The sequence below is a fragment of the Durio zibethinus genome, chromosome 10, assembly GCF_047325235.1.
Source record: "Durio zibethinus cultivar Kanyao isolate XHJ-2024 chromosome 10, ASM4732523v1, whole genome shotgun sequence".
NCBI classification, from domain to species: domain Eukaryota; kingdom Viridiplantae; phylum Streptophyta; class Magnoliopsida; order Malvales; family Malvaceae; genus Durio; species Durio zibethinus.
Window position 1 is genome coordinate 2,276,601 of NC_143171.1, and position 21,533 is coordinate 2,298,133.

At 31.6% G+C, this 21,533-nt stretch overlaps 6 protein-coding genes and 1 long non-coding RNA gene across 13 annotated transcripts; 2 read left to right on the plus strand and 5 right to left on the minus strand.

Annotated features, from left to right (window-relative positions):
* Positions 1–411: 411 nt before the first annotated feature.
* Positions 412–4,624, minus strand: LOC111292903 (UBP1-associated proteins 1A-like). Of its 2 annotated transcripts, none has more exons than XM_022885530.2 (2): positions 3,467–4,610; positions 412–985 (listed from the first exon to the last, which is right to left on the minus strand). In XM_022885530.2, coding segments are annotated over exons 1-2 (996 nt in total). In that variant the 5' UTR covers positions 4,462–4,610; the 3' UTR covers positions 412–984. The 2 variants fall into 2 exon arrangements, with proteins under 2 accessions (XP_022741265.2, XP_022741263.2); XM_022885528.2 differs by lacking the exon at positions 412–985 and adding an exon at positions 1,927–2,233 and having other exon boundaries at positions 3,467–4,624.
* A 1,773-nt stretch (positions 4,625–6,397) lies between these two features.
* LOC111292567 (E3 ubiquitin-protein ligase RHA2B-like) lies at positions 6,398–7,897 on the minus strand. Its single transcript, XM_089767261.1, has one exon. It carries the CDS (start codon positions 7,618–7,620, stop codon positions 7,123–7,125), a length of 498 nt encoding a protein of 165 aa, XP_089623387.1. The 5' UTR covers positions 7,621–7,897; the 3' UTR covers positions 6,398–7,122.
* A 1,485-nt stretch (positions 7,898–9,382) lies between these two features.
* Positions 9,383–12,024, plus strand: LOC111291901 (short-chain dehydrogenase RED1-like). Its single transcript, XM_022884028.2, has 3 exons — positions 9,383–9,872; positions 11,072–11,231; positions 11,558–12,024. The coding sequence occupies exons 1-3, from the start codon at positions 9,533–9,535 to the stop codon at positions 11,892–11,894; spliced, it is 837 nt and encodes a 278-aa protein (XP_022739763.1). The 5' UTR covers positions 9,383–9,532; the 3' UTR covers positions 11,895–12,024.
* LOC149516341 (uncharacterized) lies at positions 11,071–11,527 on the minus strand. The gene is made up of 2 exons (XR_016345542.1): positions 11,446–11,527; positions 11,071–11,249 (listed from the first exon to the last, which is right to left on the minus strand). It is a non-coding gene; the product is annotated as an uncharacterized LOC149516341 (long non-coding RNA).
* Positions 12,025–12,221: 197 nt separating the features above from the next.
* Positions 12,222–16,933, minus strand: LOC111291900 (uncharacterized). 6 transcript variants are annotated; one of them, XM_022884024.2, is made up of 8 exons: positions 16,521–16,933; positions 16,286–16,380; positions 15,111–15,358; positions 14,526–14,687; positions 14,196–14,352; positions 13,930–14,072; positions 13,789–13,824; positions 12,222–13,173 (listed from the first exon to the last, which is right to left on the minus strand). In XM_022884024.2, the coding sequence occupies exons 2-8, from the start codon at positions 16,359–16,361 to the stop codon at positions 12,382–12,384; spliced, it is 1,614 nt and encodes a 537-aa protein (XP_022739759.2). In that variant the 5' UTR covers positions 16,362–16,380; positions 16,521–16,933; the 3' UTR covers positions 12,222–12,381. The 6 variants fall into 6 exon arrangements, with proteins under 6 accessions (XP_022739759.2, XP_089622497.1, XP_022739760.2 ...); XM_089766371.1 differs by having other exon boundaries at positions 15,486–16,380; positions 16,521–16,886; XM_022884025.2 differs by having other exon boundaries at positions 16,286–16,388; positions 16,521–16,886.
* Positions 16,934–17,665: 732 nt separating this feature from the next.
* Positions 17,666–19,444, minus strand: LOC111292978 (large ribosomal subunit protein eL30-like). The gene is made up of 5 exons (XM_089766374.1): positions 19,288–19,444; positions 19,086–19,191; positions 18,850–18,951; positions 17,979–18,047; positions 17,666–17,890 (listed from the first exon to the last, which is right to left on the minus strand). The coding sequence occupies exons 1-5, from the start codon at positions 19,306–19,308 to the stop codon at positions 17,850–17,852; spliced, it is 339 nt and encodes a 112-aa protein (XP_089622500.1). The 5' UTR covers positions 19,309–19,444; the 3' UTR covers positions 17,666–17,849.
* Positions 19,445–19,849: 405 nt separating this feature from the next.
* On the plus strand, positions 19,850–20,467 carry LOC111292979 (S-protein homolog 19-like). Its single transcript, XM_022885655.2, has one exon. The coding sequence runs from the start codon at positions 19,964–19,966 to the stop codon at positions 20,360–20,362; it is 399 nt and encodes a 132-aa protein (XP_022741390.1). The 5' UTR covers positions 19,850–19,963; the 3' UTR covers positions 20,363–20,467.
* The last annotated feature ends 1,066 nt before the right edge of the window (positions 20,468–21,533 follow it).

The following is a 21,533-nucleotide window of genomic DNA, read 5'->3' on the forward strand; positions in this document are numbered from 1 at the left end:
AAAACCTTAAAAAAGTCTTTTTTTCTTCCATTCATTTGGAACTTGAAAGAGAATTTTTTTAAAAATATTTTTCGACAAAAATATCTTAAATAATTTTATTTTATTTTTTTAAAAGAATTATTTAAAATATTTTTGATTAAAAAACATCTTAAATAATTTTGTTATATATTTTTTTTTAAAAATTATTTAATCCTAATCAATTATTTAAAGAATTTTTAACTAAAAATACATTAAATAATCCTGTTCATTATTTTAAGAAATCATTTAAAGCATTTTTTCAACCCAAACACTTTACATTTGAATAATGATTTATTTAAGTCATTTTTCATACTAAACACCATTAATTACAATATAAAAAAAAAATTTAGCATCAAAAGCTTACAACTAATTTACAATCACTTCCAAATATACTTTTCAAAATAATAACAGTTATTTCATACATATTTTATTCAAATCAAATTTGAAAATAATGTAACTTTCCCCTCAAAATCCCAAAATACCACAGAGAGGTAGATTTCTAATTTTGAGACTTTGAGGACCAGTGAGAATTTATTACTTTCTTCCAAAATCGGATTACTCTAAACCAGACGATAAAATCAAACACCTACCGACAAGATTTCAAGAAAAAATTTGTGAATTCTCTCAAACCAAACGACCATAACGAGAGCAGCATATCATCTCTATAGTCCCCATATCATCATTTTGGCATAGGAAATTTAATGGCTCTGTAGTCTACACCGAACAAAATTCGCCAAGGATCAAGCCAGAATGATTATAAATCTACCTGAATATACTGCTGCACTAAGTTCCCGTGACTGGTCTTTAACAGCACTATGATTTGTTATGTAGAAGCAGATTAGATAATTTGCATAACTAAAAATGAAATCCCTAAAATTATAGTTATAAAGCTGGTTCTTGCTTCCATCCTGGGATTTATTTAAATCCACTAGAATCGTTTTGAACAGTTTACACCATTTATGTTATTCTGTAAAATAAAAAAATAAAGAGAAACATATTAGAATGATCTCCATTTGCATCAATCCCTAGCTAGAAACCATTCATATTCCTTCTTTACTAAATTCAAAATATATATATTTCAAGGGGAAGGGAATTTCTAGATGTAGCTAACAAATTTTAAAGGTAATGCTGGTTACCTTTAGTGATCTACTCCATTCTACTCATTCACCTCAACTCCACTTACTCCCCCCCCCCCCCCCCAAAAAAAAAAAAAGTGTAAAATGAAATAAATAACACACAAAAGCATGAGTGAGAAAAGGGAGAGAGAGAGAGAGAGAGAGAGAGAGGAGGGAACAGGGAAAAGCAACTCAGACCATTGGAGTTTGTTTGATACTATAACTAGGCTGACTTGGTAAGAAAAGAAAAAGAAAAACATAATGCCAAAAGCAAGATCAAAGGGGAAACCACTTAAAAAACGACAATCCAAACAAGACAAACATATTTGAGTTGCAAAACTACAACTGGTAACTTAAATCCAGTCGATAGCAAAAATAAAAAAAAAGACCCCGGGGCTCTCTTATAACTGATTTTTTCATATTAAATATTGGTTCTATGCTGTTTGTAGAGTATTATTATAATTCAACAATGAATCATTCATAAATGCAGGAAAGAAACAGAAAAAAAGACTATACCTAATTAGAATAAAAGAAAGCCTTAAAAATATTTAAATTAGACACAAGGAGATCGTTTTTATGAGCAGAACAATGACTTTCAAGGAGACTTGTCCACTTGTGTATAAAACCATAGTAAATGTAATCATTAAACCAAAGTATCGAATATCATAATTCAAAGTAAATATATTAATCACATTCATCATCTTACTACCCCAGATCTCTAGATAGTAAATGATGGGAGAAAAAAAAACTAGACATAATAAAAGGAAATTCAAAATTCAAAGCAAAACCATAATGCCAGGGAAATAAAGAAAATAAAATTTAACAAAGGAAATCTGAAAGTTGCCATTGCTTACAAACTTTTATGTTTAAGATAGTGAAGAAGGAGAAGATAGAAGGGAAGGTAAACAAAAAAAAAAAAAAAGAGAAGAAGAAGATAAGAAGAGCAATGGTCTTGGTCCACCAAGTTCCATTTGAGCTCAGCAAAAATTTAAAATCTAAACCATAAGAAACATGGTCAAACTTCAAATTTTTCCATAGCAAATGACCATGAAACATTTCCGAAAAGTGCATGAACATCTTGAAACTCAGCTGCAAATCATCTGCAAATATAGAGTCCAAGTGATGTAATGGCAATAAAACAACATAAAGTCTAAAATGCTTCTCAAGCAAAAGCATTTTCTTTAGCTAAACCTTTTAAACAAACTAAAACTTCAGAATATAAAATTTGACATAACAGATGGCAGAAAACAGAGGGAGAATTTTTGCAACCAAAATTAAGTAATACAACAGCAAAATTATTCAAAAGGGAAACAAAAGAAATTTTAGATCCAAAAATAGCAATAACTGGATGAATAGCCACTCAACATGCAAACTGCACTTCCAATTATAAAATGAGCCAAATCCTCAAAGTGAAACAAAAGGGAAACGCCTTAAGCAAAAACTACAAAAACTATTATGATTAGGGAAACAAATGTTAAACAGACTGGACCAATAAATGATCTTGGAAAACTTCTAAAAAGACTAAAAGACGATTGAATGTAAAGAAATTATAAACTGAAATGTCACTAATGGCAATGCAGGGAAGAGCCCGTGTAAATTGGGTCTAACTCTGTGATTAAAAACAAACACCAAGACATTACAGAGTCAGTGGAACAGGTCCACGGAATGAGATGAGAAATTTGTCAGAGTGGAAACAGAGACAATTTGTATGCCAAAACCTAATTTAAAAAGAAATCGAAGGCAAAGTGCTGGGCAAATAGAAAGGATGAGACAGAATAGAGTATATTAAACTAAAATAAAAGATATTATGTGTATATGAGAAGGCTCACTGAATGAGATGATAGTGTTTGTGATTATCTATGTTATATGGACTTGTCACTTTACCCTAACGTCCCATGTTCAACACTTCTTGGACACTTTAAATTTATTTATTAGGGTATGACACATGCCGGAATAAGGAATGCTCGAGTCAGTTACATGCCGGAATCTGACGATGAATCTCTAGTCCAAGTAACATTGATTATTAACATTATCATTACTTTTTAAATTAACTTATTATCCACCTATAAATATCAACTAATTCAATAACAGTGAAGCAAGGAGGGGATTAACCCTCAACATCTGATATGTTAAAACCCATCCTAAAGCTCATAAATTGCCATAAGAAAATCTCATTTGAATAAACAATTAGACCAAATATCCAATCATTCAAAATAAAAACAACAAATTTAAACAAAAAGAATATAATCCAATCAATAAATGTAATAAAACTACCAAGTATAAATATTAAACAAACACTAAAATTCACAATGGACAAAAAATTAAAACCATACCAAATGTATGATGGATACCCAGAATAGGCCCTGTTCATAGAAGTCCCTTGACCTCTCCCTGCCCCTGACTGCTGCCCAATTTGCATATTTGGATATAAACTTTGCAGCCCTTGACCTGTCCCGTAATGACCTCGCAATGACGAATTTGCCCTCCCAAACCCTCCGCCCACTACACCCACATGGCTCGTCGGCACTGTTGGCACAGCCGTAACCGCCATCTTGCTCGTAGCCCCCGCAGTCGTCACCGGATTAATTTGGCTCCCTAATAAACTCCCATAAATCGGATTAGTATGGCCCAACAATGGGAAATTCTGCGTCGCTGCCAACGCCGCCAACACCTGCGACTGCTGTTGCGGCTGAGGTGGAAACAATACACCTGGCTCCGCCGCGTTTATGCTCTTCACATCAGCCAGTTTTTTCGGGTGCGTTTGATCCGAATCCTTCGCAGCCGAGGTAGAGCCCACGGAAGCCAGCTGGCATGACGTCATCCGGTTATGAATTTTCTTTTTCGGTTCTTTCAACGCCTTGGAAGCCGATATTCGCTTCTTGAATAGAACAAATCCATAACCTTTGCATTTTCCGGTGGCTTTCTCGACGATGACGTTGCAATCCTCGATCTCACCGAAAGGTTCGAAGGCCGACGCGAGGGATTCGCGCGTGGTCTCCCACGCGAGGCCATGGACAAACAATTTCCTGTGGGAGGTGTCGCGATCGGCGTGGCGGCAGACGAAGGAGAGGAACGAAGAGTTCTCGCGAGCGGCCTCGGATATTAGATTGATGAGCTGGTCTCTCGTGTAGGTTTCCAAGAGCTCGGGAAGATTTTCCGTATCAAAGTCGGAATCGGAGGATCCGGGTTCGGGTTCGGGTTCCGGTTCGGAGACAATTGGATTTTGGGGTTTTTCAGAACGATTGGATTTGTCTTTTATCTTCATGAGGGTTTTTTTAATTTTTTTATTGCTGAGTTTTTGTCTTTTGGATTTCTGAACCTTTACCATCGTCTTTAAGAAGGAATCGAAGGGAAGACGGAGGCCGATAAGGGGGATGAACAAGAAGCAAACCGTGCCGTTTGGGTATATGAGAGTGAGTGTTTTCGGAGAGACAACATAGTGATTTTAATCTATGATAGGTCTGTATCACTTTAAGATAGGGCATAAAATCACAGTTCTGTGACTGTAATGAAACTGGTTTTAAATTTAAAAAAAAAAAAAAAAAAACTAACGTTTCTAATTAGTTATGGCAAACGGGCCAAAACCGTCGGGTTTCGATCTCATCTGAGTTTATAAGGTTAATTTTATTTTAATCAAGGTTCAGATCGAGTTTAATTTTTTATAAAGAAGGTCAAGATTGGATCTAGTTTTAGGAAATCCACTCAGGTATATATAAAATATGTTTTTATTATTTATTTAATTTTATATTTATATTATTATATTAATAAAATTATTATTTAATAATTTAATTTAAAATATTAATGTAATAAAAATATAGTTTATATTAAAAATATTTTATAAATATTATATTAAATTAAACTTATTAAATTAATTTTAACTTAATCAAATTAATTACAATTTTTTTCATATATAAGTTGCATGAATATAAAATATATAATATTTTAATATTAAAGTGAAGTCAAAATCGAATATATATTTATAAAATTGAATCGAAATTGAAATAAATAAAAAGTCATTTTGATCCAACCTCCTATTATTATTATTTATAATTATTGATAAAATTCTTTTAACATCTAATCTGTAGACGTTGATATTATTTAATTATCAATTATCGCTCACCACTAATCAACATATTTGTAGAAGACATGAAATTCATATAAAAATACTCCCTCTGGTTCAAATTGTTTAAATGGTATTGACATTTATGAAATTTAAATAAAAAAGTTTTAATTTTGATATATTTAATATTAAAAATAATTTTTTTATAGATTTAAAGTTTCATGATTTTTAATGTTAAAAAGTAAAAATAATTTTAAAATATAAAAAATAAGAGTTTTAGGCTATGTTTGGTTTAAAAAATATTTTTTATTTTTATTTTTTAAAAAACAATTTTTGTTTTCTTTTTTTGTTTTTTAAAAATTTATTTGGTAAATAAAAATAAAAATTATTCTCTAAAAATAAAAAAAATATTTAATGATATTATTATTAATGACATCTAATTATAAATATAATATATATTAATTAATTAATAATTTTAAAAAGTGTTTAAATATGTAACTTACAAAAAGTTAGAAATCCAATGCAGAAAAGAGAAAAGTAGAATGCTCGACTTTTAGTTCTTTAAAGTTCATGAAATTAGAAATATTAATGGACAGGGTACGTGAATGGTAGAATATTTTTTATCTTCATTCTTAAATTTTTATATTATATTTATTTTGATATTTATATTTAATAGATATTTTAAATTTATCTTTATTATCATCATAATGATATTTAATGGGTATGGATAATTTTTTACTTATAACTTAAAAAAAAAAAGCTAAAAAATAATTTTTTTTAGTTTTATTTTTATTTTTATCTTGTATATTTAGATTATTTTTATATAAATATTTATTAATATATATTTTCAATAAAAATATATTAATTTTAATTTATATAAAATAATAATTTATATTATTTAATAAAAAATTTATATATTAAATATATAAAAATATATATGTAAAATACGGGCATGAGATGGATATTATATTTTTATTCTTATATCTAATAAAAATTTAAAATTATACTTATTTCTGTCTCCGTACCCGTAATATAATATTTTTTTTAATTTTATTTAGGTAAAAAATTAAAATTTTCATTTAATATGGATAAAATTAGCATCCCAACACGAAACAAAAGTATTATAATGAAAAAACAACAAATTAAGTTTTATATCTTATATCTCTTTGAGATTAGTTACGTGAAAGGTTAAAAAAAAAAAAAATTATGTTAAATCATAATTTTAAATCTTATTATATCACTTATTTTTAACAAAAATAAAATTTTCATATACTTAATCCTTAAGACAATAATATTAAATAAAAAAAATCAACTTGGAATTTGTTTAAATGCCTTGCACTGTTTATTAATAAGTGTCAAGAACTGCATCAAAGCCTCCACTCCCTAATTTAGAAGGAAAAAAAAAAACGAACTCCACTGTCTTCACCTACCACCATCTACCAAAAATGTTAGTAGATATTGTTAATGAAGAAACATCTACCAACTTCTGGCAGCAATTAAGCATTGCTAGCCTACCATGAAAGCTGACTCATAAATCATATCACCAAGCCTCAATCAACTGCTCCAAGATACATGAAAAGTGAGTTTAATTTCTGGCCCTTGGTTATCCCCTTCAAATTAAAACTCTTTAACACACCAAATTCTATTTTACTTTACCTTTTCATAAATTTTCATACCCAAAACAAGGTATTGGCAGTTTGGCACAGTACAAAATTCTCTGTTCATCTTCCAATCCAGGGAATTGGGGACCAGAACGTTGAAGCCAAGATGTTCAATTTTCATAAGATTGCTAAAATAGAAATAAATACATAAATCAACTAAAATCTACATCAAAATTTACCCAAAAATTACAATACTTTACCAAGTATCTGTGCTTCTGTCAGCCAAAGTAAATTATTAAAACTTAACAATCCTATAGTAGTGTAAGAATCAGAGCAATCTGCGTAAACTATTACCATGTAATGTAGATAACAAGAAAATCATCTCTTCATCACTCTCATCGTACTCTACCTGATCTTGCAGCCTGTGACTGTGATATTTAGCCACAATCTCATCTGGCAAAACTTTAGTCCTGCAAAGTGGGCAAGTAGCCCTATACTGTTGAAGCCACCTATCCAGGCAGTCCTTGTGGAAGGTATGCTTACATTTCAATTTCCTCACTGTCTCACCTTCTTCAAGCTCTGATAAACACACTGCACATTCGTTTGACTGATCATCCACCCTCGATGATCTTCTTGAGTAACGAATTGTTGGGTTCTTTTCTTCAATGAATTTAAGGTACTGGGTTGTTGTGATCAGGCGTTTTCCAGAGTCACAAACGCCGCACGTGATGGACCTGATAAGCATTACAACTTCGAGGACTAAGAGAGTGAAGAAGACTATGGTCATGGTGTAGAGGCGGGAGAAGAATTCGGAGAGAGCAGCCATATCTGGCCGTGGAGGAAAGACAAGAACAAGAAGATTATGGATATGGAAATGAGTAGGGAAAAACTATTTTTTATTCAACACTAACCTCTCAAATTTCAGAAAAAAAAGAAATAAAGCACTTATGGAATCTCCATAAACAAAATAATCTTACATGATTATGGCTATTTGAACATGTATGTGAGAATAATAATATGATTTAGCCATTGACATTGTTTCCAATTAGCTAAAACTTAGGCTCTACATCAAAGACCCACATTAATTTTTGTATGTAACCAAGTAGAAGATTATGACTCTAACAATATGCTTAATGTCAAAGTTTCATTAAAATGGCTTCTCCGGTCCAGAAATTTGGGTATGTGTGATTTATACGCAATTTTGCATTAATTTAAATTAATCGATTTTAAATTATTGATATATATATATATATAGTACTTTTTAATAAAAAAATATGATCATATCCTTACGAGCCACCAATAATAAATTCATCAAAGATAATGTCTTGATATCTTAAATAAGTTAGATTCACATATTGTATTGGGCAAGTTTTTTATATTGAGAAATTTAAATGTATATATAATTTCTATGATATTTTATATTAAATCAAATCAATCGATTTTAAATTAATTACATATTTTATTTTTTAAAAAAGTTTATTAAAAAATTTTCTTCAATTTTGACAAAGAAATGACATGAATTGATAAACCCTTACCTTATCTTCAATTCTTGGTGAATAAACATCAGTTGCTGTATGTACCCCATATTTTGGAAATGAATTTCCCTTGGGTTAAGGTCATTTTGGGCTTTTCAAACTGACTTTCTGCCACTTGAACCCATGTTGTCTTTGAGTAGTCCAGCCTTTGGCCCAACCCCAAATAACTTTTTATAGCCCAAACCCAATGTTTGTCTTTTAGGTCAACTTATTTTATTTTTGGATTATATTTTTACATAGATCCAATCTTGATTGACATGAAAAAAGTATCATGCTGCTTGAATATTAAATTTATTTTAAATTTTGTACATTGAATATTAGTTTGAAATATAAAATTTTTATATTATAAAATAATTAGAATTTTGAACGAAAATAAATTTTTAATTCATGTATTCAATAAATAATATTGATATAATTATTTAGATAATATTTTATTTAGGTGATAAAAATTTAATTTTTTTGAATAAAAATTAAATCACACTTAAATATAATAATTTAATCACTTTCTATTATTTCATATCATAATCTCCTAAGATCTTTGAGCATTTGTTAAACACAATAATTTAATTTGATTTTTAAGATGATAATTTTATAATATTTGATAATTCGTATCATATAAAATATTATATTTGTATCATATTTTATGCAAAAATTTAATGTTGTAATTTAAATCAATATAAAAATATAAAATATAATTTTTTAATTTTATTTAACTTATTTATAATTTTTCTAAAATTTTATATTACATTATTTTTATATTTTTTACTCATATCATTTTTATATGTGTCATCATATAATATTTTAAATTATCAAATAAATTTATAAAAAAATTTGAAATAATAATAATAATAATAATAATAATAATAATAATAATAATAATAATAATAATAATCTACTGCATGTAATGATATTGGATATATTTACTGTCATGAATGAAATGACACCCAACCAATCAATGAAATTACTTAAAAATCAAATATAAAATAATAAAAAATAAATATTCTCATTTTTTTTTAACTTTTTACACAGGAGTTCGTGAGGGCATAACCGACAGAAAATCCTGAACAGAGAGTCTTAAACTACTGAAGTTTGACATTAAATTTTCTTTGTAATTAACGCACACATCCCTTTGGTTTTTCAGGTCAACAATCTCCACAAAAAGAAACCAATTCTATCAAACTTCTGAAGAGCCCATCTCATTCAATGGAATCCCAGGACCACAACCCAGTTGTTCTAATCACAGGGTGTTCCAAGGGAGGAATAGGACACGCGCTGGCACGCGCTTTTGCCGACAATAACTGCAAGGTGGTGGCCACAAGCAGGTCTTTAAGCTCCATGTCAGACCTGCAACAAGATCCCAGGTTTTTTCTTCAAGAACTCGATGTTCTATCGGAGCAGAGCGTGCAACATGTCATGTCCAATGTACTAGATAAGTTTGGTCGTGTTGATGTCTTGGTTAATAATGCTGGGATCCAATGCGTTGGCCCTCTTGCTGAAATCCCTTTGCCTGCCATGGAAAATACCTTTAATACCAATGTTTTTGGTAATGATTAATATCTCATCTTAATTTAAGGGATATGCTTTTTTTTTCTTTATATCTTTTCTATTTTTGTATGTGGCCGTATCTGTTATGACTGGTAATCTGTTGGCTTGACTTATTGTGCTATTTTTGTTGGTAGTGAAGACTTCACTTATTTGGTTAGGTTTGACATTCACGCTTGCAGTGCGAGATTGGACTTAATGCTGATTTTTTCTTTCTTTAGGGGGGGATTGGGTAGCATTGAATTGTGCTGATTGACCAAAACAAGAAAAGAAAAAAACTTATGGTTGATTTACGTATTAGCATAAGGAAAAAGAGATTAACTTTCAAGCAGCTATTATTAATTTTGCATTTACATACCGTCTACTGCTTCGTTTGGTTGCATGGTCTTTGTGCTTTTTAACCTGAGAAGAAACCTGATTGTCATTGTAAATGGGATCCTACAGATAGTCAGCAACTAGTAACTGAGATTCTGTTGTTAAACTTAAAAGTTATATTTATCGAATTGTCAAGCACTAAGTTTTAAATGAACTGTTCTTTCTTGAAGAAGTTATTGACTCAGTTGTTTGTTGCAACAAATGATGAAGCTTTGGTTCATCAGTTGATCCTGATTCCTCTGAAAGTTGTGGTTGCAGGATGTTGAATCCAAGCCTATATTTTAAGTGTTTTCAAAGTTGAAGCAAAATCATACTATGCAATCTTTTGTGTTCCAAATAAAATTTTACTATAGTCAGTGTTCTAAAGTGAAATAACTGGTCATTTTTTGGCTCTTGATGCAGCTTGTAATGTGAGAGATTAATTTGATCTTTCTGTTAAATAATGGAGGCAGGGATTTAAGGGCCTAGGAAACTTTGTGATACTCTCAAAGCAGTAGCCTAGGAGTAGGCTTTCCCTAATTTAATGGCTGGATAGTACCACTACACTGTTGTTGTTCCTTAATGAATCCATGCTTCGTTATAGTTGTTTGTCTTTGATGAGTTTCATGTTTGTATTTTCTTCTGATCATCTTCTCTTGGTTTTTTGGAAAGATTTAATGCACTGCATAGTTCTTTCACTTGTTTTTTTGGCTGAATAACAGGAATTGGATTGAAGACTCCTTCCTAGTCCCACTTCCACCGGCATTGGTGGCAAAATATTGAGTTTCAATTTGTATAGATGCCATTAGTTATCTTGTGTTTTTACAATGTTGTACTTGATTACAGGTTCGATGAGGCTAGTTCAAGCTGTTGTACCTCACATGGCATCTAAGAAAAAGGGAAAGATTGTCAATGTTGGAAGTGTTACTGTTATGGCTCCAGGGCCATGGTCTGGCGTCTACACTGCATCTAAAGCAGCTCTTCATGCGCTAACTGATACTTTGAGGTTAGTTTAAAATGACATCTGCATTAAAGGAAAGACAACTCAATAGCTACCATCTAACTTATCCAGAAAAAGAATGTTTTTGCACTTGGATACATCTGCCTACATGCGGGTGTGGTTGTGTTTAGCTGTCAAGAAGTTAATGAAATGTGCAAATTCTTTCAAGATTAATATAGGGAACAAAACTTTGATTTCACAGCATTCACCCAATTCTTACCAAATTGGAAACTTTTTTTCCTTGAAAATGCCTATAATTAGATGACGGCCGGTAATCTTTTATGATCTCCCCAACCGAACAAATGTAGTCAAATTATTTCTGATGTATGCAGATTGGAGCTCAGCCATTTCGGGATTGATGTCATCAATGTTGTCCCAGGAGCTGTAATGTCAAACATAGGGAATTCTGCTATAGCTAGCTACAATCGGATGCCTGAGTGGAAGCTATATAAACCATTTGAAGAAGCCATCAGAGAGAGAGCATACTTTTCACAAACATCCAAGTCAACCCCAACAGATGTGTTCGCAAAGAATACCGTGAATGTAGTGCTGAAGAAAAATCCACCAGCTTGGTTCTCATCTGGTCATTACTCCACTATTATGGGAATTATGTACCATTTGCCAATTTTTGTTAAAGATTTCCTTGTTAGGAAAGCAATGAAGGGTTGAGTTCTCGGACCTCTAACCTGTCAGAAATGTAATTTAGTTACTGTTTTTTCTTGCTGAGATGTTTGATGTCACAATAACATGTCATTTTAACCTTTAGACCAAATGGAACCTTTCAGATATTATTTTTCAAGATTTTTTTTGACATTTGAAACGCAAAGGCCAGATGTTCTCGTCGTTCCCACTATGACGAGTTTCAGTGCTTAATCCTTAATTATCATACAGTATTTTTTAAACAATAAATAAAGGAAGAACCAACATCTGAATCAAGGGATTGCTAATTCTTGCAAATCATAGATGACAGGCAAACCTTGGGAGAGACGAAAAAAATGAAAAGAAATTGCTAATTCTTGCTTGGTCACTAATTGCTCCTCGGAACTATTAGTATGATTATTCAGGGACTTCTACAAGTGATTACCTCGACAATTCCAATTTGTCACAAACAAATTTTCAAAATTTTCATCTGCCTAATCTAAAAAGATTCTATCTACTATGAATGAGGCGGATGACCATAATACACCATTCCAGGCTGTTGAATTGGCCGGAAACTAGGAGGCAAAGGTGGTTGCTGAGTTAAGGGCAGCAATTGCTGCTGAGTCAAAGGGGCAGTTTGCTGGGCCAATGGTATCGGCTGCTGCTGAGTTATTGGCAATGGCTGTGGAGTCAAAGGTACCATTGGACTAACCATGTAGGGAGGTGGTGGTGGTGGTGGTACAGGTGGCAATGGTGGCATACCACCATAACTACCATATGGGGTTAGTGTTCCCCCTGATGGCTGCAAAAACTGCTGTGTGGCTATGTTAGGAAGCACGTGATACTGAGGTTGAGAGGTTGTGGTTTGGCTTGGCATGGCTGGTTGAGACACCAGAACTGATTGATAAGAATGGTTAATTGGAGCATTAAGTGCTTGTGCTGGCATAAAAACATTAGAATCTGCAACTGGCATTGACTTCTCCATTTTTGAATTTGCATCAGTGACAGAATTGATGGGTACAGATGTGAGGGAGTTTGACTGTGTGGACGCCTTTATTAGACCAGCATTTTTTGCTTCTTCAGCTGCAAATGTAGAAAGAACAGAATGCATGATCATTTGAGAGGAGCTAGAAGCTGCAAGCTTGTCTGCAACCTCAGCTGCAATGGCTGCAGCGGTCCTCTTAGGTGTTTCTCCAGCTTTTGCATTGGCATCAATTGACTGGATCGTTGTAGCAGATGTTGACACATAATCTTCATCACTGAGCCGCTTCTGCATGTTACAGGCTTCCTCCGCTAGTGCTTGTGCTACCTATAATTGATTAAAGAAACATGTTAAAAAGTGTAGAGAACAACATTTTGGTACATTAACGTACACAAGGAGAGATATTGTGATTAGCAGCAATTCAAATAAACTTGCACTCCCAGAAAAATTTGACCAGAATTCTGACATAACAACTCCCAATGCAACTATAGCAAATTGTCTACCCATCTAGAAGATTACAAACTCTAGTATCCTTTTAAGTAAACCTCACAATTCCTATACTTCATATCAACTAGCTGAAATGTTTTGCAGGTGCTATAAATTACCATAATCAAATTCTATACCAGTCAAGGCACATAAAAAAGTTCAACTGTAAGAATATACTCCTAACTTCCCTTTCAAGTTTCCCCTAAACTTACAAGATTTAATGGACTTCTTAGTTCCAAATTGTGACATAAGTTTCAAGTAGTTCTCACAGGCGAAAAGTGTAGCATGTGAATATTTGAACCAAACATCATCCAGAAACTGATAAGAAATCAGCATTCATCAGAAAAACTGAAGAAATAAAGTGTCCAACAGGATTGGATACATGCCCATCTTTCGCATTACATCTGGAAATCAGCAAAACAGAGGAGTACATGATATAATTATCAGAATATATACCAGCATCTGTGTTCGAACATTCTCCAGCTCAGATTCCTGAAAAGAATTTCAGAAAGCAAGATAATGCTTCTGATCTATCCATCATTGCAAATAAGTAGAAACATTTTAACATAGAAAGGAAGTAATAGAATATGCAGGTACCTGTTCATGAAGAGCTTCTTTTAACTGTGATACAAGTGCTGCTCTACTTGCTTCAACTGACTTGAGTTTCTCGATGCTCTCTTTCAGAAGATTTTCTTCATCTTGTAGTTCTTTGGACAAAGTTTTTCGTTTTGGATCTTTTGCTGCAGTGTAAAGAGAATTTTAGATGATAACACCTTTTAAAGAATCCCATCCTGAACTTGAAATGTAACTAGGAGAAAAACATTATCAAGAGCAGTACTCAGGTCAACACAGTCAGAGATTACCAATTGCGCAAGCAATATCCACATCTTTTTCCATCTTCCTCACACGATGAACTGCTGACTTGCACTTGCTCATCTCTTCATCCTCATTTTGCTGTTCACTAAGCATTGAATGAAATGCTGAAACTATTTTTTCAGCTCTGCCCCCAATCGACAGCTTCTGGTGTGAAAAGCAAAAAGATAACAGTGAGAACTGTCTTTTATCATATTAGAAATGAAAGAAAAAGTGAAAACCATTTGAAATAAACTATGCAGACAAAAAGAGAGTAAACTTTATAATCAAAACAAGATGAAACTATATGATACAAGAGAAAAAAAGCCCCTCAATCTAACCGTTTTAATGGATCTTGAGTCCCGCTTCACAATTCTTACAGAGGTAGACTGTGCACGTTTTTTGCTTAATTGCAATGGTGGAGGCACTTCTTCACCAAGCATCACATCTTTTAGGCTTTGTGCTCGGGACCCAAAGACTCTTCGTTCTTCCCATATACCTACCTAACAATTTGTATTGAAAAGTATAACTATAACAGCTTAATTCAGTGTTCAGAAGAAAATAACATGATACTGTAGTTGGCTGGCAGCACCTATCAGCATCATAGATACATGCATGCCTAACAAACAAGTAGAACAAGCCATAATTTTGGGCTTTTGGAGCTATCTCAGACATTAATCCATAACCCAAGTCAACATAAATAAACCCAAAACCAGATGAAAGCATTCAGTTATCTTAACATATTAAAAAGTAAGTGGTAAATTATAAATGTTATGAAATAATAGACAGTGTGAGACAAACACCATAAACCTCAACCACCAACAAAGTATCACTGTCATTTTAAAAATAATAAACTTAATGTTTTTCAGATGACACAAGAGACATGTCATTTTTATTCCTTAAAAGCCCCCAAAAAGGAAATTTACCAATCTAGAAACCACATTCTTCCCACGATCATCACCCTTCTCATGGAGGTCTTTCAAGGCTGCTGGAAGGACTTTCCAGAACTCATTAACAAATTCATTTCCTTTACGTTTGCTGTTCTGTAGAATATCATTGGCAAGGTACAAGAGGGGGACTTTCTGAACCATCTGTGAGCTGTGAAACTGTTTATCCCATGTTACAACAACCAGTTCTGCCTTGCTCTGGTGAAATATACACCAATGCGACAATGCTATATAGAATAGGTCAAGGTAATGTACCATATGGAATACAAGATCAATGCACTAGCACAATGATGCCACCCAAAGGATGATTAGACAATTGAAAATTAAATTTTACGGTTATAAAGTTAAAGATACATCAAACTTGAAGACCGCACTGCTATGGAAACTCCTATGTCAGAACAACAAAATCATTTTGTACAGTGAATATCATCACAAAGTTCAAAGTCAAATAAACCCAAGCTAAATTTAACAAGAAAGATTTCACTCTGATTTAAAATTTGAAAGTCAAAGATCTTATAGCAAAATGGTACCATTGCTTTTTGCTCCTTGCTTTCTCAGCCTACTAGTTAATGCTATCGTAATTTGTTTAGGGGCTGTCATTGTGAGTACATTAACAAGTTGAAAAGTAGACCTATTAAAGATCTAGGATATTGAGCATCTTATATTATCCATATCATCAACTAGCTGCATTTTTACAATTTTTTCACAAACCACATCAATTTATGATCATATTAAAAGTTGTTACTATCAAACAATGAATTATGAATCACAATTAATAATGTTGGGAAAATACAAATAAACATCAATAATGGATACAAAAAGTATAACCAACTATGCTTAGATTTTAACAGTTAGCTTCAATTCCCAATCGATCAACAAAAAAGAAAACTCAACCAGAGTACCATACTTAGGATCACCATTACTTTTAACAAAAATTAAACCACATTCCAATGAAATATCCCGTATTTTGACATTGAAATGCGTCAAATAAGACAAACCCACATTGAAAAGCGATACAAGCAAGCATAGAACATAGAAATCATAACATTTTACTTCTCTTCTCCTAAGCTAATACAAAGAACTTATTAAAACAGTTAATCAAACAAACAACAATTTTGGAGGGAAAAAAAGGCAAGAAAGAACGAAAAGGATACTTTCAATGCACTGTTGAGTGCTATTGAGCTTGGAGAGCTTATCTGCGAGTATCTGTTCACTGAATATACTATTCATCCCACTCCCACCAAAAACCCTAAAAAACTGCCCAAATAAGCCGAAATAAAAAAGAAAAGCTTTTCCTTTTTTTTTTGGTTTTTGGCCCTATGAAATAAAATTGAAAAAAGAAACAATCAAAAACCCCAACAAATTACCCAAATTGAATGAGACATGTACCTTTAAACCCTGAAGCTGAAATGGAACAACAAGAGGATTCAACTGGGAAAGCGAAGAAGGGTATTTCCCAAATTGAGGAACTGCAGAGAATGAAGAAATTCAAACTGCATAATAATCAATAGCCTGCATGTCACACAAACCCTAAAATTGAAAGATAATTTTGAACGGCGCGACGACGAATTGAATCAGAAGCGCATGAAATTTACAAGAACATTGGCTAAAAAGAGAAAGAATTAAAGAAACCCTAAAAGCCTTTTTTTCTTTACTTTAATTCAAAGGAAGGAATAGAAACTTTTCAAAAAGAAAAGAAAGCCGTTTCCAAAGAGGGAGACGTAAAGGGCGGTTTTAGCCTCTAGGCTTAGCATTGAGTCGTGCAGCGGCGAAGTGAAAGACTCTAAATTTCGGGCCAATTTGGCGCAAAACTACGGGAAAAAATGGTTTTACATTAAAAAAACTAAATGAATTATTAAAATTTATATATTTATATCATATTTTATATAAAAATTTTATAATACAATTTATATGGATATAAAAATATAAAATATATAATTTTATTAAATTTATATATAATTATTATTAAAATTTTAAATCATATTAATTTTTTATTATATTTTTATATCGTATTTTAAATTACTAAATCTAACTTTACCTTCAATTTTAAAAAAAAAAATATGAAAAAAAGTTTTCCTTATATTTAAAACAAAATTCTAATTCTTATTATTTATTGTCTAAATTTTTTTAATGACAATGGATACAATAATATTAAGAAAAAAACACACACACACAAGATGCAATTATTCATGGTTAGATTTTTTTTAATACCTAGAGGGCCTTTTTTTTTTCCCCTTTTTATTATACAATTTTGGAATGGGTTTAATCTCTTTTTGTAATTATTCATGGTTGATATTTTATTTTTGTAATTTTTTTATACATAGCATGTGAAAAAACAACCTATCATGGAAAAAGTTAGAGATATACTAATTTCATCTGATTTTTCAGCAGCTAAACGATAAAAGCAAATTTCTTTTTATTGAGTGATTTGAGAGAAATGTGATTTGAATCTAAATTATTGAGTAGTAACTTCTTTCAATAGTCTTTCCAGCCACCATGAATATCAATTAAGCAACATTATAATGAAAACTTCATTGAACAAACAAAAATTGGCATTTAAGCTACAAATTTTAGCAAGAAGATCCACATCTTAGCATTAACAAGGTACCATCATCTAGTAAATATTCTTAAACAAAGGGGAAGAGGGCAAAAAGAAACAATATAATAAGAAAGAAACATCATTCGGCTGTCAAGTGAGATAGGCTAAACTTGATCAAGTCAGTTGTCTCCAGGTAGAGACTTGATGATATCAGAATCACCTGCAGGGTAGAGAAAGGAACAGTTGGGTAATCTGCAATGATCAAATTGTAGAGACCAGTATCAACAGCAGTTAAATTATGGTGTTACCTGGATCGATGATACTCAAGCACGAGACACGGAAGTACTTCCCGCAGGCAGTTCCCAGATCATTATTGTCTGGAGAATTAAAGAGAGATTAGCTTCAGGACATTTGACTAATAACTGGTAGAAAACTAGCAAGGGAAACTGAGATCAATCAACCAGGCTTGCAAGAAAAAAACAAATTGCCAATTCTGAAACATATTTAACCCAAAATGAACATAGACAAGCTCTCATTAAGCTAAAGTAGATAATTAGCATATGTTGAGAAGAGAAGTAGCATTGCGGGAACCATTCAACTCAATCCTAGATCATGTGAATATTTTATCATAAGGAATTCTAGCCATTGATAGGAATGACATCCCAAGTAACTGACAAAAGGAATCCTAGATAGAAAACATGAATATTGCAAAAGTCAGGCGATTCAATAGAAACATAGTCTATACAACAGAAATTATCAAACAAGATATTAATCACGCAAGGTGCAAAGCCCCAAAGAACATGCAAGTTCAAATTCATCAAATCATAATCAAACAATGAGAGGATGAAAGGCAAAGGCATCCTACTAACTTTACCTGTGAGATAAGCAGTGAAAATTGAGCAAGATACTAACCCTTTCCTTCTTTTATAGGTGCCATAGTATTTATTCAATGACTAATAAGCTAAGATATCCCTAATTCACCAAAAACACACTCATAACAATTCGAATACGCAAAAAGTTGAACGAAGGAAACAATGAAACCAAATCATTACAGCCCAATTTAGCAGAAATTCAAGACACTACACTCAAAAGCAGCTTCTACCATACCATAAATCCATAATACAAACATTAGAAAAATAGAAGAAAAGCCTTGGCATAGCACCAGGGACAAAAACGTACTTCCATTATAATGATGAACCCCAACTTTACAAAGCATAGCATAGTACTCAATCTCAGATTTCCTCAGCGGGGGACAATTGTTCGAAATAATAATAAGCTTCCCTATCAAATATCAACAAAACCCAAAATTTCTTCATTAAAAAAAATTACATCTCTAAGAATAAAAGCAACCCAAATAAAAAAGAAAAAATAAAATGAATTTAGACCCAGATACAAAAATGAAAAAAAGAAAGAACCTTTGGAGGTCCTGAGAGACTTAAGCACTGTTTTGTAACCAAGAGTGTATTTTCCACTCTTCATAACAAGAGCCAGCCTGTTGTTGATGCTTTCATGGGTCTTCTTCTGTTAAATCCAAAAAAACAATTGATTTCAAAAACTTTAATTTAGACTATGAAAATAGATCAACAAACTAAAAAGAAAAGAATAGAGGGTATTCACCGTTTTCTTGCCGGACACCATTTTTGATGATATCTTTTGTTGGTGCTTTCCGTGTTCGGCAGCTGAGGGTTTCTTCTAACAAAGACATATAGATTACTACTCTAGGGTTTTTAAAAGTCAGGTCTGAGTGTCAAGCGGCATCACAATTTTTTGTTGAGTTTTGGGCTAAAACGAAAACAAAACAGAATTAGTGAAGAGAAAAATGATTGCCTTGTCGGCCTGATCCAACCCAAAACCATCTTTTACAGCCCAATTACTCTTGGACAGACCGATCATCTTTTATGGTCCAATTTATCATTAAAATTAAAATTTTAATATTCTATTAATAGATAACACGAGAATTGGCATACATCGTTTTACTTAAACCTAAATTTAAATATACTTTCATATATATTGTTTTTACAATGTTTACCCATTATTGACTTTATGAAAATCTTTTAATTTGGCTAAGGAAATAGTAAAGACCAAATCTTACCTCAAATAATGAAAATCCCATTTGGTTCTATCATTTATTTATGTTTCCCATTATTGCCAGATTCTATGTTGGCAGATCATTACATGCCTTAAAATTAGGTTAGATATGAAGTTTACCAAAAGGAAGCAATGCAGCCCTGCTTATATATAGATATTGACAAACAAAATTTCCAAAATCCCAGAGCATTCTCAATCTCCAACCATGAGTCCCTTGAAAAGTTATGTGCTAACCCTTGTTCTTGTTCTTGTTGTTTCCAGTCATCCCATTGTGAATGGTTTCCAAGTTTTCCTTGTCAACAACTTGGGTGGCAATACAAATCTTGCTGCTCATTGTCTTTCAGCAGCCAACGAGGATTTGGGCAGTCGAGTGATCCTTCCCGGGGATGATTTCCATTGGGAATTCAGCATCAACATTGGCACAACTGCTGAATATGAATGCGACATGGGTTATGAAAACAAGCACAAACGATTCCAAGTGTTTGAGGAAAGAAGAGATGCGTTAAGGTGTGGTGACCAAAAATGTTTTTGGCGTGTGGATCGTGATGGCTTGTATCTTTATATTAAGGAAGTTGATGATTATCAGAAACAATTTTCTTGGTAATAAATGTATTTGTGGCCTTTTTGGAGGATTCATTCCTTCTCCTTGGCTTTAAACCTATCAAGTTATTGAAAGAAAAAAGAAAATAAATCAAAGTTTTATGTTGACTGCTTTGAACTTTTAAAAGAATTAAATCTTTAGTTTATTTGTTTTCATTTTTTCATTTTTATTTTCTTTTCCTTAGGGAACACAAGCATTTATCATGTAATTTTGAAGTCATTGATATATTAGATATTGGAAAACTTCACGTAATGAAATGGCATTATGCATATTTTAGGTTCATAGAGATCCTTAAAGTTCTCATTTTGAAAATCTCTTAGTTTTATCTTAAATGAGCAAGAGAAATTTATGTAACAAAGGAGAATTACTTTTCATATTTTGAATCTTTGTTATTAATGGAATTGAAATTGTCTTTGTATCGATGAAAATATCCTTTCAATTACTTATAATCTGTTACTTAATTGAAATTAAATAATGTGAAATCATATAAAATATTTGATGAAAAATTTTGTATCTTGTTAAAAAAGTCATTTTTTATATATTAATTAAATGTGTTTATTCGATCGGTTTAATTAATTTTAAATTAAATTATTCAAATTAAATTAACTAAATTATATTATTTTATTTCGTTAACTGAATTGAATTTATAATTTTCAAAAATTAATTGTTCGATTAATTTTTTAAGTTAAATGAATAATAAATACATTTAAATAAATTATGTTTTTAATTTTTAATTTCTTATATTTTAAATAAATTAAATAAAATTATCCAATAAAATACTTAAATATCAAAGTATTATATTAAAAATTCTAATAACTTATGAAATTAAATAATCTATTTTATTTTTTTCATTTTATATTTAGATTCTATTATATTTCTGTTAAATTTCGATTAATTTAATTTTTGAACCGAATTAATCGAAAACTAATTTTTTTTTAAAATAATTTTTGTTAGCCTATCAAAATTAATTCAATGACTGATCAATTAATATAATTAAATTGATTTACTCGATTAATTTGATTAAAATCAAATTATGAACACCTCTAATACCAACCATATATTATATAATCAAATCCAATTCTTTCTCTCGATAAAGAGATTTATGCAGAATTACATAGAGTTTTCTTTTTAATCTTTTAACTATATTTCAATTGTTAACCTGATATAAGAAAAG

Bases quoted from the DNA above. Each gene is read 5' to 3' on its own strand.
- LOC111292979 (XM_022885655.2), top strand. From the start codon at position 19,964: ATGAGTCCCTTGAAAAGTTATGTGCTAACCCTTGTTCTTGTTCTTGTT.
- LOC111292903 (XM_022885530.2), bottom strand. From the start codon at position 4,461: ATGGTAAAGGTTCAGAAATCCAAAAGACAAAAACTCAGCAATAAAAAA.
- LOC111292978 (XM_089766374.1), bottom strand. From the start codon at position 19,308: ATGGTGTCCGGCAAGAAAACG. The intron at 18,048-18,849 runs GTACGTTTTTGT...TTAATTCTCCAG, and splicing joins GGTTCATCATTATAATGGAA to ACAATAATGATCTGGGAACT. The intron at 17,891-17,978 runs GTAACACCATAA...TCTACCCTGCAG, and splicing joins CTTGAGTATCATCGATCCAG to GTGATTCTGATATCATCAAG.
- LOC111292567 (XM_089767261.1), bottom strand. From the start codon at position 7,620: ATGGCTGCTCTCTCCGAATTCTTCTCCCGCCTCTACACCATGACCATA.
- LOC111291900 (XM_022884024.2), bottom strand. From the start codon at position 16,361: ATGAATAGTATATTCAGTGAACAGATACTCGCAGATAAGCTCTCCAAG. The intron at 15,359-16,285 runs GTATCCTTTTCG...TATTCTATATAG, and splicing joins CACTCAACAGTGCATTGAAA to CATTGTCGCATTGGTGTATA. The intron at 14,073-14,195 runs GTAATCTCTGAC...TTTACACTGCAG, and splicing joins GGATATTGCTTGCGCAATTG to CAAAAGATCCAAAACGAAAA.
- LOC111291901 (XM_022884028.2), top strand. From the start codon at position 9,533: ATGGAATCCCAGGACCACAACCCAGTTGTTCTAATCACAGGGTGTTCC. The intron at 9,873-11,071 runs GTAATGATTAAT...ACTTGATTACAG, and splicing joins CTTTAATACCAATGTTTTTG to GTTCGATGAGGCTAGTTCAA. The intron at 11,232-11,557 runs GTTAGTTTAAAA...TGATGTATGCAG, and splicing joins GCGCTAACTGATACTTTGAG to ATTGGAGCTCAGCCATTTCG.